The sequence below is a fragment of the Aotus nancymaae genome, unplaced genomic scaffold (genome assembly GCF_030222135.1).
Source record: "Aotus nancymaae isolate 86718 unplaced genomic scaffold, 86718_ANA_hifiasm-v0.15.2.pri h1tg000059l, whole genome shotgun sequence".
Lineage (NCBI taxonomy): Eukaryota > Metazoa > Chordata > Mammalia > Primates > Aotidae > Aotus > Aotus nancymaae.
Genome location: NW_026988473.1, coordinates 60994493 through 61007968, shown reverse-complemented (window position 1 = coordinate 61007968; position 13476 = coordinate 60994493). Strand labels below are relative to the sequence as shown.

The following is a 13476-nucleotide window of genomic DNA, read 5'->3' as shown; positions in this document are numbered from 1 at the left end:
GAGGGGTGAGTTGCAGGGGACACACATGAAGGGAGGTGGGCTTTACACTTGGGATGTCATTGGGTTCTCACTAAAGCTCTGACAGACTCACTATGTGATCCTAGAAAGACCCCCATTCTGGGACTCCAGTTTCCACAACTGTTGGATGGGAAGGAGAGTGCACACAAGCTTGCTTCTCTTCAGAACACCTAATACCACCCACTTCATAAATCCACATCAATAAGATGCTGTATTGAAACAGTTCTTTGTGAACTAGAAAATGCTGGTAGAAGTCTTTCCAGTCATTCAGTCTTGATTAAAACCTTAGGCAAGCCATTTCCCTTTCTGGGTTTCAGTTTCCAATTCTGCTAAGGTAGAATTATGTTCCCTCCAGACCTGCTGTTCTATAGTTTTATAACTCAGCACAGAGATTACTCAGTTTTCACTTCTATCGTCAGCAACAGCATGAAGCCTGGTACATAATAGATGCTAAGAGCACGTTGGTTGGACTGAACTGAAAAATACAGTCCTCTATTACTCCAAATGAACGACCAATTGATTTGCACTACAGTCCCTCAAACTTAACAATGATATTCTTTCCAACAATAAGGTTGGATCTCATGGTCCAATATTTTAAGGGAGTCTGAGCCGCCATCAGATTCTACCACTGCAGCATGGCTCACTGATAGACTGCTGACTTCTGGACCTGGTCAGCAAGGGAGTAAGAAACAGATGGATTATAGCATGTTTGCTTTGAATTTCTTTGGCCTTTTAAAAAAAATCAATTTTTAATTTTGGGGGGTACATAGTAGGTGTAGATGTAGATATTTATGGGTTAATTGGCCTTTGACTATGGGTGGGACCCCTTGAGGCTGTATGGCAGGGCTCAGGGTAGACACAGCCCATAACTGATGCCAATTTGAGGTTGGCCCTTTATACTAGGGTAAGTGGGGAGGGATTGGTAAGGGCAGTCTGCAATCTTTTGACAAACCCTGTAAGAATTCCAAATGAGATAAGCCTGTGTTCTGACCACTCTTCTTAACTTTCAGCTTTAACATGAACCCAAATGCATGTCCCCAGAGGAAAATTCACAGACAGAAAGTAGAACACAGGTTCCAGGGGGCTGGGGGTAGGGGGAGGATGACGAGCTATCGCTCCATGCATGCAGAGCTTCTGCTTGGGGCGGCGAGAAAGCCCTGGAAATAGCCGTATGGACACACAGCACTGTGATGTACTTAGTGCCACTCAATCTAACGCTTCGCCATTTTAGTAAAGTTTAAATATCTTTTACCACAACTCTGAAAAATCTTTAAAGCTCTGGATGTCTTATTCCTGGGCTGGGGAAGGGGAAGGCAGGGGCACAGGCAGAGAGCGACAGACAGCTGGACAGCCCCCTGTACCTTGGGTCTCATAGTAGACAACGCCTGCAAAGTGGTTGATACCAAACTGGGTCTCGTGGTTGTTCTTGGGGGGAATGTAGTTCGTGTTGAACTTGTGCTGGGAGTTCAGCTTGTGCAGCATGGTGGTGTCTGTGCCCTGTAGGAGCAGAGAGGCAGCTGTGAGCCCATCCTCTCCTCCGTGGGCCTCACTGACTTCCCTGCCCATGTCTTTGCATTCTGTCTGTTCTTCAGGAGCTTCCCCTCCCTTTATTCCTACCTCACAAAGGAGCTCTCTGGGCTCCTATTTCCCCATCTGTTAAGTGGATGAATTGGAACTACACAACCCTGAAAGTACATTCCAGTTTAGACAATCTATTTCCCATGATTAAAATCATGGGTGCAATCCCCTCTCTAACTCCCCAACTCTGAGATACATTCTGTGTCCTCAGCACCCATTCCATGCCAACTGCATGCTTAGATCTTCATTGCCTGGCCCAGGACCCCGTGGACTGTAGGTGATTCCCAAATGGCAGATGACAGTATTTGAATTGGCCCTAGAGCCACCTTGAGAGGTTGGTATCCTTTGTTCTATTTTGCAGATGAGAAAAGCTGGGGCTCAGAGCAGGGAGGGAAGCTGTGTGCTCCCAAGCCCCTGGGAGGCGGCAGCAGGACCAGGCCCACCTTGGGGAACTTGCTCTCCTCGTCGATGAGGGAGATGATGTTCATGGGCTTGTTGGCGATCATGTCCAGGGCGTCCTGGTTGTCGGTGAACTCGATGTGCAGCCAGTCGATGCTCTCCAGGTCATACTCCTCCTGCTCCAACTTGAACACGTGCCGCACAAAGAACTGCTGCAGGTGCTCGTTGGCAAAGTTGATGCAGAGCTGCTCGAAGCTGCAGGGGCACAGGGATGAGGTAAGGGTGCTGTTCAGGCCCCACCTTGCTGTTCAGGGCCTGGATCTGCCCCACCTTCAGCAAGCTGCTTCCATCATGGACTCCAAACTCTAAGGTGAAGGGGAGTGTCAAGTCCACCTCCCTCCAGGTGCAGAGGAGGACATGGAGGCCCAGCAAAAGCAAGGGACTTGCCTAGGGTCACTCTGTGAGCCAGAAGGAGAGTTAAGACTAGAACCCCGGGCTTAGGACGCCCCCTTCGGGACCCTTTCCCTTGTGTGATCAAGCCCTGGGGAGGGCTGGGGATTGGCAGGTGGGCACCCAAACCCCAGGCAGATCACTTGGGAGAGGAAGAGCCCAGACACTGGCTGGTGGGCCATACAGGGACATCGAAAGTGGCCTCAGGAGGTAGGAAGGGGGCTGACAAGATTTGACAAACAGAACCCTGGCTGCAGACATGGCCAAGCCACATACATAGCCCCGTGTGCTGAGTGTGGGTGTGTTGGTGCAGGAGGAGGGCTTTGAGACATCCAAACAGCACAGGAACTGACATGGCTTGCCAGGTCCCACAGCAGGAAGTGGGGCTGCAGGACCCACCTGTGCCTGATGCCACCCATCAGCCCCTCACACGGCCCCTAAGAGGCAGAGAATCCCAAGGGTAGCTGAAACTCCAACACAAGCATGGCTCGGGCCCGGCCTCCCTGCTTTGAGGCACCTTGCAGCCTGGATCTGGGCAGAGCAGTAGTGGCCAGTGGGGACTGGAGACCAGAGGTTGCCGCCCCAAGTGTTCAGGATGCATACAGCCTCCCGCACCACCCCGGCCAGGCTCAGCTGACCTTGGGGAGGGGAGGGACACGAGGGCATGGGAAAGAAGGGGAGAGGGTCCGCCGGGATGATTGAACAGCCTGGCAGAGTGTGCCAGGAGCCAACTAAGTGTGCTTCACAAGGGAGAGACGTGATCTTCCTTATGTCTGTATTGGGGAAGGAAATTCCCACGAAGCAGAGCCCCAAGCGGTACCTGTTCACAGCAAAGTTCTCGAACCCAAAGATGTCCAGGAGACCAATGGACCTGCGAGAGTTCTTCACATCCTGGGAGGGAGGCTTGTAAATCGCTGCATTGATCTTATCCACAATCCACACGAACAGCCGCCCATAGATCCCCTGAAAGGCAGCGATCAGCCACTGGCGCCAGCCACACCCTCCCCCGGGGGACAGGCCAGGCTCCTGGACCCTTTGTGGCCTGGCTCCAGCCCTTGCATGGATCAAAGCGCCATGTGAAAACTTGAGCTGTTCCCTCTGCTTGGAGCACCCTTTCCTGCTTGAACAGTTCCTACACATTTTTCAAGGCTCCGTTGAGATAACAGCTCCTCTCTGAGAAGCCTTCTGTGACCCTGCAGCAGGGGAAGGAGCCCTCCTTATGGCTCTCATCTCTCTGTCCAACATTGTTTATCTCTGAGGTCCCCGAACCCGGCCCAGGGCCTAGCGTGGTGGGTGAAGGCTCGATGAATGGCAAATGCGTGGCTATAGAAACAGGAGAGGCTGGAGGCCCTCCTACCTGACCCAGCCCCACTCTTCTGTGTCTTCTGCAGAGAGACCAAAGAGGGTGTCCCCGGGGCTGGGAGCAGCATGGCTGATCAAAGCAGGCCAAAAGCCAAGGGCCTGGGGTGGCCAGAGCTGGGAAGGCCCTGGAGGAGCACAGGGCCCAACCCTCTCAGGCTGCATGGGCACCTGGGACCCGAGGAAGGCTGACTCTGGACCCGGGGCAGGCAGGGGTGGCAGCTCAGATGTCCACCCACCTCGCAGGACTCCTTGGCAGCTGCCCATCAAAAGCCCAACTACCCGAGGGGTGGGGAAAGCAGTGGCCCCTTCCCTCCAGCCCACCTTGACGAAGGCATCGCGTACGTCCAGCGCCTGCTCCCTGCTCAGTGGGGTGGACACCGTCTCCCCGCGGGTGATGAGGGTTCGGCTGGTCAAGCAGCTCATCAGGTCTGGGGGGTTCACCTGGTGCAGGCGACACTCCAGGTGCTCACCCGCCTGCCTGCCCCTCCCTCCACCCACACCCAGATCCCTCCACTCTCCAGCACCAGCCTGGCCCAGACCACCGCCTCCACTAAGCACACCTGCCCCAGGGCCTAGGGACAAATCCTCCCCACCCATGGAAACCTGCCCCAGTCCTGCCTGGAAGGAACTTCCCTCTCCTGGACAGCCCCGCTTAACGCCCTCCAGCATGTCACCTTGCCCTTCTAGGACCAGCCCTGACTCTGGTTTTATTCATCCTAGTCTTCCAAACCTAGTAAGTGTTTGCTAAAAGACAGACAGACTCAATGCATTTGACCCATGGACACCAGTACCCTCTGCCCACACATGGAGACTGAGGCCCAGAGGACAGGGATGACTCACCCTGGGTCACACAGCCCAGGTCATCACAGGGCTCTCCCCTGCCCCATGCCATCCCCAGGGCAGCTCCTCCAGGACCCATGCCTAGCACAGGACCTGCACACAGTTGCTTCTCCATATTGAACAGAACTCTCCCAACTAGAGGGTCCCAGCAACATGGTTCCCACATCCCAGCCTCCAGGGAGATGGAACTCAATCCTTCAGAGGGACAGAAACCATGGAGAGGAGAGAGGCCAGGCACTGACCTCGAGCAGGGATGCAGCTGTGGCCAGCGATGGGGAGAAGAGGACCTCACAGGCGTCCAGGTTTTCAAACGTGCGGGCTGTTGGCAGCAAGGGGCACAGCATCAGGGGAGGAAAGATGGGTAACAGGAGCAAGGGGACAGTCCTAAGAGGACCAGGCTGCCACTCCTGCTGCAGGAGTCCTGCCCTGTCCAGGAAGGGCATTGGCACTGTGATTAAATGCGTCCCTGGGTCAAGGTGTATTTGACGAATGTTCTTAACATGAGTCTGCAGGCACCATGAGGGTAGGGACCACGTATGCCCCACACATGGTACCATGCCTGGCATTCGAGGAACAGACACTGGCCATTGCTGTCTCCCCACTCCCAGGGCTCTTGGCAGCAGCCCTGACTCCTGTTAGACAGGCTTTGAGATCACCTTTCCCGACATGTGCTCTGTTCTCTCAGGCCTCAGGACCTTTGCACAAGCTCTTCCCTCTGCCGGGTTACCCTTCTCTGTGTCTCTTAGTCTTTCAAGATTACTAGACTGTGATCTCCTTAGTGCTGGAATCATTCATTGCCTGCGTGCATTTCCTAGGGCTCCTACTCTGCCTGGGGACCATGCTGGGAAGCAGGGGAAAGAACAGAGTGGGACCCGCCACCTGCCTCAGGGCACCACCTCCCAGCCTGGCACATAGTGGGTGTCCAAGAATGAGTGAACATGTTCCCTTCCCTAGCCTTCTCCCTTTCCAAAGATGGCTATCCAGTCATTCACACCTTAGTATGAATTAGTTCAAAGATTTACCCTCTCTATGACATTCGACTTTAAAGAAGAAACCAAATTTGAAATGGGTCTTAAAGGGTCCATAGACAACTTGCAATATACTTTAACTCTACATCTCCATGGCAGAATATCAGCACAGCGACACCACACCCAACACTGATTTGGGAATTCTTCCCAGCTTTCTCCCAAAGAGGGTATGTGCTGGGACAGAAACTGAGCTGCCAATACCGCATGGGCAGCGAGGTGCTGCGCTGGCCTTGGCACAGGGGTGGGGCAGGGCAAGTGCGGCACAGCCTCACCCTCATACTGCAGGTTGCCCAGGTGCAGGATGGCGGCCAGGAGCTTCGAGATCTCCCAGTTCTCGGTGTCAGTGAACATGAGCACCTTCATGGCGGAGCGGATGTTGGCGTACTCCTGGCTGTCCACCCGGCCCTCGCAGGTTATGCAGTTACCCTGGTGGGTGGAGTAGGAGGATGGGGTGCAGGAGGACGTCAGCGTACCCCCAGAGGGGCAGTGCCTGGGTGCCTGCCCAAAAGGCCCTTTCTGCCTGACAGGCCAATCCAGCCCGGGCGCTGACCTCACCCGGTGAGCACCATAACACCTCCAGAAAGTCTGCAGTCCAGAAAGCCTTTCCCAGGAGCTCATTCTCCACATCTCGGGGTGCTGGCGCCTCTTCTTCCCATGAAGAAGAGCAGGCGGGTCACTGATGCCAGGCCTGCCCCTGCTGCCCACCTGACAGTCACAGCACCTAGGCCCTACTAGGCTCCTGCAGCCCCCCAGGGATACCCACTCTCAGGGACCCAACCCCCTCGCCAGGTACAGCCTGGTGTAGACAGAGGAGAGGTTACTGCATATAAGCTTGGCATCAACGAGGGGCACGCCCCATTCTGTGTGTGTCTACAAGATGTGTGCACATGTGTGTGCCAGCCAGCTACAAGAAAGTCCAGGGAGACCTGTCACATCTACAACACACACACAAACACACACACACACACACACACACACATGTCCATGTGGCCTGGCTCAGCCCAGCTCAGGCAACCAGACATGGGCTCTCCCCATGGCTAAAGGAGTGGTGGTCCCCAAGCCAGCCTGCCGTGTGCATGCCCCAAGGCCCCCCACTTGTTGCTTGGTGGCAGCAATGGCCAGGGGCCCACTTCTCCTTGGTGTCCAGACAGCAGCAAGAAGCTAGCACCTGAGCCCTGTGACCAGTGAGCCCTCAAGGCTGATCCGCAGCAGCCAGCTCCCTGCAATCCTAGGATGGGTGCCCCCCTACTCAGGTGCCCACCTGGGCCTCACCATGGCCAAGTAGTTGTAGTCGGAGGCCTGGCCTAGGCCCAGCTTCTTCTTCTGATCCTCACTCATGCCCTCCAGCATGCAGTAGAACACGTGGTAGTTCCTTTCATCTGGTGCCTGAAAATGTGGGCACAGTGTTGGGGGCCAGGGAAGGAGGGCAGGAGGAGGCCATCAGGAATTAGCCTGGGATGATGGTTTACTATTTTAACAAATAGCTCTCATGGAGAAATCCATGACTGGGTTTCACAGTGGGATTTCAGGCACACAGGCAAGCAGGCAGCAACACGGGCAGGTGGGGGAGCATCTGGACCACGCAGACCCCTGAGGCCAGGGTCCTGGATCTACTCCCACCTCCCTGGGGCTTAGACCCACCTGGCGACAGACGCGCGACTTCTCCAGTAGGTACTGCTCAATCTTGGCGCCCTCGATGGCTCCCCGCTTGTTGAAGTGGATGTCAATGTACTTTCCGAAACGGCTTGAGTTGTCGTTGCGGATGGTCTTGGCATTCCCGAATGCTACGGAGTGAGTGAGGTGTCATGGGCAAGCCCGCCCCCGTCCCACTTCCTGGTCTTGCCTTCGGAGCCCCAGTCCTACCTTCCAGAATGGGGGTGGCCTCCAAGACCTGCTGCTCAATCCAGGAGTGCTGCCCACTGATGGCTGCCAGGAACTGCAGGATCAGCTTCGTGCTCTCTGTCTTCCCGGCCCCAGACTCCCCACTGCAGACGGAGGGAGTGGCAGGACCTGTCAGAGCCCACAGGGACTCCCCACCTAACTGGAACTCAGCCCAGCCTGCCCCCATCCACCAGCTCCCCCATCTGTAATATCGGCAGACAACATGGACCCTCCAGGGCTGGGGCAAGGCTCAAGGGCTCAGTGCACTATCGCACTCTCCTTCACCTTCATTCAGACACAAATGCCCCTGCATCCCTACTTGCCATAGAGCACAACACAGGTTAGATGCTCAGTCAATGCTTTGTCTTTTACCCTCTGCCCAAAAGAAAATAGGAGCCTGAGATGTCAACTGACCGTAACTTGACAGGAGCCACCAATAGGCTGGCCTCAAAAGCTAACATGAGCTTTGGTAGCATAAATAGATTCAAGACTCAAGAAAGGGGAGGTGATTCCCTACATAGTTACATAACACTGAGTACATAAGATCTGGTTCCTTAGGAGCTTGATGGCCTTTCCAACAGCACAGGCAATCCCTAGAGGTATTATCAGTAGAGCAGAGCTGGAGCTCTAGGTCCTAAGCCTGGAGCTCCACCCAGGTGCTGGGCTGCCCACCTGATGATGCAGCACTGGTCACGACTGTTGCGTTTCATGTTGAAATAGCAGTTGTCAGCGATGGCAAAGATGTGGGGGGGCATCTCCCCAATCTTCTTGTTGGTATACTGGCGGATGTGCTCTGGCGAGTAGATGGAGAGCAGCTGATAGGGGTTCACAGCCACCAGGATGGAGCCTGTGTACGTCTGCGGGCAGCAAGAGATGGGGAGCTTGCTGATTCCGTGTAGGAGACTGTGATTCTAGAAAGCTCTTGGGCTCTGCCCTGCTCTGGTGCTCTGGAGGGAAGAGCCCTGGCTTTGGAGTCATGTGGATGGACCTGGGGCCAGAATCCAGCCTCCTTAGGAGCCGGGGCAGGGCTTCCATCCAGCACTGGTTCTGGCTTGGTGTTAGTGCTCAGTGACATTTGATGAAGAGGTAGGTGGAGTCTCTAAGCCTCCTTCTCTTTAACTGTGAAATGAGTGTAACTGTGAAGATTAAAGAAGTGATATCTGTTAAGATTCAAAGCACACAGTGTGTACTCTGCAAATGCTGGCTCCCATCATCGCCGCCAGGCTCTGCATCGAAAAATTTTGGAGTGAAATTAATCAGCGGGACCAGTCCAGGGGAGGCCAGGTTGGTGAGGGAGAGGGACGTGGAAAATGAGCTATAAAGAGCTGGGGTAAGTGGCTTGGGGACTGAGTGGGCCACACTCTCTGCAGCACTGCCCCAGGACAGAGGGAGACGCTGTGCTCTGGGGGACAGAGCACCTCCAGCAATCCTGGGCAGCTCAGGCACACGGGCCAGGTACACCTCAGAGAGCCTTCAGTGGGGTTCTCTACTTGGGCTCCTCTGTTGTCTGTAGGCAAGGCTTCCTATTGTGGGCTTGGGCTCTTGCCACAGGGGACAGCAGCCTGGCCCTCCTGCCACCAGAGCAGGGTGAGGCACTTGGGGTTACTTCTCCCTCCTCCCACCCCATGCCTCAAGCTGGGAGCTTGCTGGCCTTTCCAATAGCACAGGCAATCCCTTGAAAAGGTCAGGCAGGCCTAGACTATAATTGGCAGTGGATGTATTGATATCTGGGCCTGGAGAAGCTGAAGAAAAATGTACAGGGGAGGTGACAGCCCACCCTCCCACTCACAGCAGAGCTGCAGCCATGCCCCAGAAGCCTCAGCCTACGGTGGCCATGTAGGGAGAGTGTGGCTGCAGGCACCGCATGGTGAGGGAAATGGCCACCCTGGGGTCAGGTGGGGCCAAGACCCAGGCTCCAATCCTGGCCTTGGCTGGCCTACACCAGGAGAGTTGGCCAGAAATTGCCCTTCTCTGGGCCCAGGAAGACCTTCCTTTCCCACCTAAGCCTCTTCCTCCAAGCAGCCCATGGAGAGAAGCACTCGAGCCTCACTGTGCTGATCCACTAACTGCCACGAGAGCCAAGCAGGAAGAGCTGGGGTGGGGTGGGGGCGGGAGGCTAGAGGGGAGCAGCCAGGCCAAGCGGACAGCCAAATAAGACCTGAGCTGGAGCCAGCTCTCTGTGCCACACTCACCCGCCCTCCGCAGCTGGTCTGAGTTTGCAAAGTGCAGAGCAGAAGAAAAGGAAGCTGGTCAGTGGGGAACAGGGGCAATAACAGCATTCTCCACGAACAGCACCCACATGGCCAGGGCTGGCTGACTTCTCAGATCAGGACCAGCGGACCCTTAGCCCCCCAGGCCCTGCCCTAGGACCCCTCAGCCACCATCCCCTAGAGCTCGGCCCTGCCCAGCCCATGGGAACCGGCTAGATGCTGGCGGGAACCTGCACCAGACTAGGAACCAGCCACAAAGAACGTCCCTTTGACAAACCTCAGTTTGCTCATTTGTAAAAGGGGAGGTTAACACCCGCCTCCCTTGGCTGTTGTAAAGTCTAAAGGGCAAAGACATAACTTTTACCAGGCGCCTGGTACATAAGCACTACCTTCCTTTCTTTCTTTTGAGGCAGAGTCTTGCTCTGTCACCCAGGCTGGGTGCAGTGGCTCAATCTCGGCTCACTGCAACTTCTGTCTCCTGAGTTCATGTGATTCTCCTGCCTCAGCCTCCCGAGTAACTGGGATTCCAGGCATGTGCCACCACGTCCAGCTAAACTTTCTTTTTGATTTCTTCTTAATAATGTGATGCTCACCCATCTGGCTGGTGATCCCCACACAGCACAGGCTGATGCTATGCAGTCATCCAATCACCCTTTACTGAGACACCCGGGGAGGCTGGGATGTGAGGTTCCTGACAGAGACACCTAGGTCTCATGCGGTAGGGGTGTAGTGGAGGGAGAGCCAGGGGGCCCACCCTGAGCACAGAGCGTGAAAGGGCATGACATTTGGGAGGTTTGCTGGTGAAAGGTCACGCTGGCAGTTATGGAGGATGAATGGCGGTCATCCAGGCTAGAGGCAGAGGCCGATTCAGACCTAATGAACCAGCCTCCAGGAGGCGGTCAGAGCCCAGCGGAGGGAGGCCCTGGGGGCAGGCTCTGTGGCCACGTTCAGGGCATGGGCAGTCCAGAGAGGGACGTGGGGGATGCTGAGACACTGTGAGAAGCTGTCCCAGGGCTGGGGCCAGGTCTTCCCCCACCCATGGCACCCACGGCCTTTTCCACTCTGCCCACAGCCCAGAGGGCCCTCCTGTGCACAAACCCTTTAGCCCTGAGCCTCCTGTTGTCCCGACTTGATGCCACCAGCACGTTCAGACCAGAGCTCCCCATTCCCTCCAACCCTGCTCTCTCCAGCCTTACCGACTCGACCAACAGCACCACCACAGGGCAGGAACCTGGGGAGCCCTGGACACCCCTCCCTCCTACCACCTCCATTCTCCATCTGCATTCCGCCTCCCTGGCCAGGCCACCCTCATTTCTCAGCAGCCCACTGCAGGTGCCTCCCCACAAGGCTCCCGGCTTCCACACTCAACCCCCCAACAATCCATTCTCCACTCGGAGCCATGCAGGCTTTAAAAATCTAACCACGTCACCCCCTGCTGAAAACCCTCCTGCGGTTTCCCACGGCCTCAGGACAAAGTCCAAATCCTTTTCCTGCCCACAAGGCCCCCAAGCCCTGGCCCCTGTCACCCTCATCAACCTCGTCCCACAACCAAGAGGCTCTGGTCATATGCAACTTTCAGTTAAAAGCATCACACTCCATCCCTGCCATCTCAGACCAGGGACACACTACCCCTACCCCTTCACCCAGATAATTCCTTCTCATCCTTCAGTTCCAAGCTGAGATGACGCCTCCTCCAGGAAACCAGGCACCTTCCTGTACAATCATCAAACCCACAGGTCTTCAGTGTGCCCACCTGACTCCTCTACAGCCCCAGTTCAAGGCCTCCTTCTCCCAAGGCCTAGCACCATGCACGGGACATAGGAGATGCTCAGCAATGTTTGCTGAGTGGCCGAAAGAGCAACTACCTCCATGGGCGGGGAAGTACTGGGGGAACAGCATCCACTGGCAGCCACAGCAACCAGCAGGGAAGGCAGCAAGGGGGACAGGCCTGTCTGCAGCACTGAGGCAGCCCCAGCCATGCTGACGGGAACGGTGGCCGGGAGGCAGCCAGTGGAAAATCACAGAGCAGCATGGAGGGATGCTGCCATCTGTGCAGAAAAAAATGAATAATTTTGTATATATGTATGTATGTATCTACCTAGCTACATCTCTAACTACAAAATAAATAATAGAAACAAGGCCTCTTTCCTCAGTAAGGAAGATTCTCTCCAGCAAGAGGGTGAGGGCGAGGGCAAGGGCGAGGGTGAGGGCGAGGGCAAGGGCGAGGGTGAGGGCAAGGGCAAGCCCTCTTGGGCCCAGAACTTTGCAGTTACCACTCTGTCACCCCTTTTACTCCTCTGAAGGCCCATAGAGGTCATATCCTCCCTTTGCAGATGAGAGAAGTGAGCCTCCAGGAAGTGGGGAGACTTGCCAAGGTCACACAGCAGATGTATGGGGAGTAGAGGGATGAATGAGAAACCCTGGCACCAGTGCCCCAGCTCTGGCCTCTCCACCTGGGCTTCCCCAAACCCCAGGAATGCACCCATGGGACCAGGAGAGCCAGCAGCCGGGGTCTCCGGAAGAGGAGGCTGGCCACCACTGGCAACAAGACCCTGGCCCTCTCCAGGCCTCAGCGCCCATTGGCCCTCCAAGGTCTTAGCACTGCTCCCTGCACCCTCTGGCCTCTCTCTCTGCCTCTAAGGGTTGAGGTTGGCAGAGAATGAATGCCCAGACCTCTTGTCCAAATCTCTACTAGCAAAACCTGACCTGTGGAGCTACAGGTTTGGTGGGGAGAGAGGACTTTCCCCAAACCAGGGATACAGCATATGTGGTCCCTAGGGGTCCCCAGGAGGAGCTCATGCAGCCTCTCTGAGGCCACAGAGATGCAGCAGGAATCAATTTCACCTCCTCCAGGAAGTGCCCAGGCCTGTCAGCTCTGGGGAGTTCACTGGCATTTAGCATGCCATGGAGAACACATCCTGGGACCCACAGGCCTTCCCAGAGTCATAGAGGTGCCCACTCCATGTAGTCTCTCTGCTGTGCTTGAGGAAAGACTGAGGCCAGAGAGGGACAGGGACATCCCCAAGGCCATATGCCGACTGGACACCAGCCTCCCACCTCCCAGATGAAGGCTCCAGCCTCTGCTCAGCGTTTGGAGCCCTGGGTCCCCGCCAGCCCTGCCACCCATGGCAGGGACAGTCCTTGCTCTCTGGGACCATGCAGTGAGGGTTGCTAAGTGTTCTCTGAGGGCCTTTCCACATTCTGGAGTGCCTGGGGCTGATGTGTGGCCCTGGAGTACTCTCTCGGGCTCCTGGGGACAGGGAAGTTGGAGGCAGGTGAGCCCAGGACAGACAGCTGGGGACAGAGCATCCACTGGCCCAAGTCTGTGAGCTGGCCATGGTAATTAGAGGAAATCCTGAGTGCATGCACTGTGCCCAGGGTAACCCAATCCATGAAGGGACAGGCGGTTGCCATAGTTAGGGACAGGTACAGTTTCCGGGTGGGACGATGGCCCGGTTGCTTCTTCAAAGTCCTGCTCTAATCCTATCTCATCCACCAAGTCACAGAATCATGAACTCAGAGTCAAGGAAACCTCTTTGAATCCTGCAGTTCTTGAGCATGGCTCTCCTGTCCAAGAGACACAGAATCTAAGGCCCGTGGGCTAATGGAGCTGAGGCCCTTCCAAGTGCCACAGCTTGGTTTCCTGGCCAGGCATCCTGGACGAGAAGGCAGCTTAGACACCTGCCTGGACTCCTACCCCATCCCTCCAC

At 55.8% G+C, this 13476-nt stretch overlaps 1 protein-coding gene across 3 annotated transcripts in view; it reads right to left on the bottom strand.

Annotated features, from left to right (window-relative positions):
• MYO7A (myosin VIIA) overlaps positions 1–13476 on the bottom strand; it is an 89764-nt gene that overhangs the window by 53113 nt on the left and 23175 nt on the right. For all 3 annotated transcript variants that reach the window (XM_064365318.1, XM_064365319.1, XM_064365320.1), the window contains 10 exons: positions 8229–8413; positions 7539–7660; positions 7317–7459; positions 6948–7061; positions 5948–6101; positions 4890–4966; positions 4129–4248; positions 3266–3408; positions 2040–2250; positions 1380–1515 (listed from right to left, as the gene is read on the bottom strand). In XM_064365318.1, coding sequence (XP_064221388.1) covers positions 1380–1515; positions 2040–2250; positions 3266–3408; positions 4129–4248; positions 4890–4966; positions 5948–6101; positions 6948–7061; positions 7317–7459; positions 7539–7660; positions 8229–8413 — 1405 coding nt within the window. The remainder of the gene's footprint in view (positions 1–1379; positions 1516–2039; positions 2251–3265; positions 3409–4128; positions 4249–4889; positions 4967–5947; positions 6102–6947; positions 7062–7316; positions 7460–7538; positions 7661–8228; positions 8414–13476) is intronic.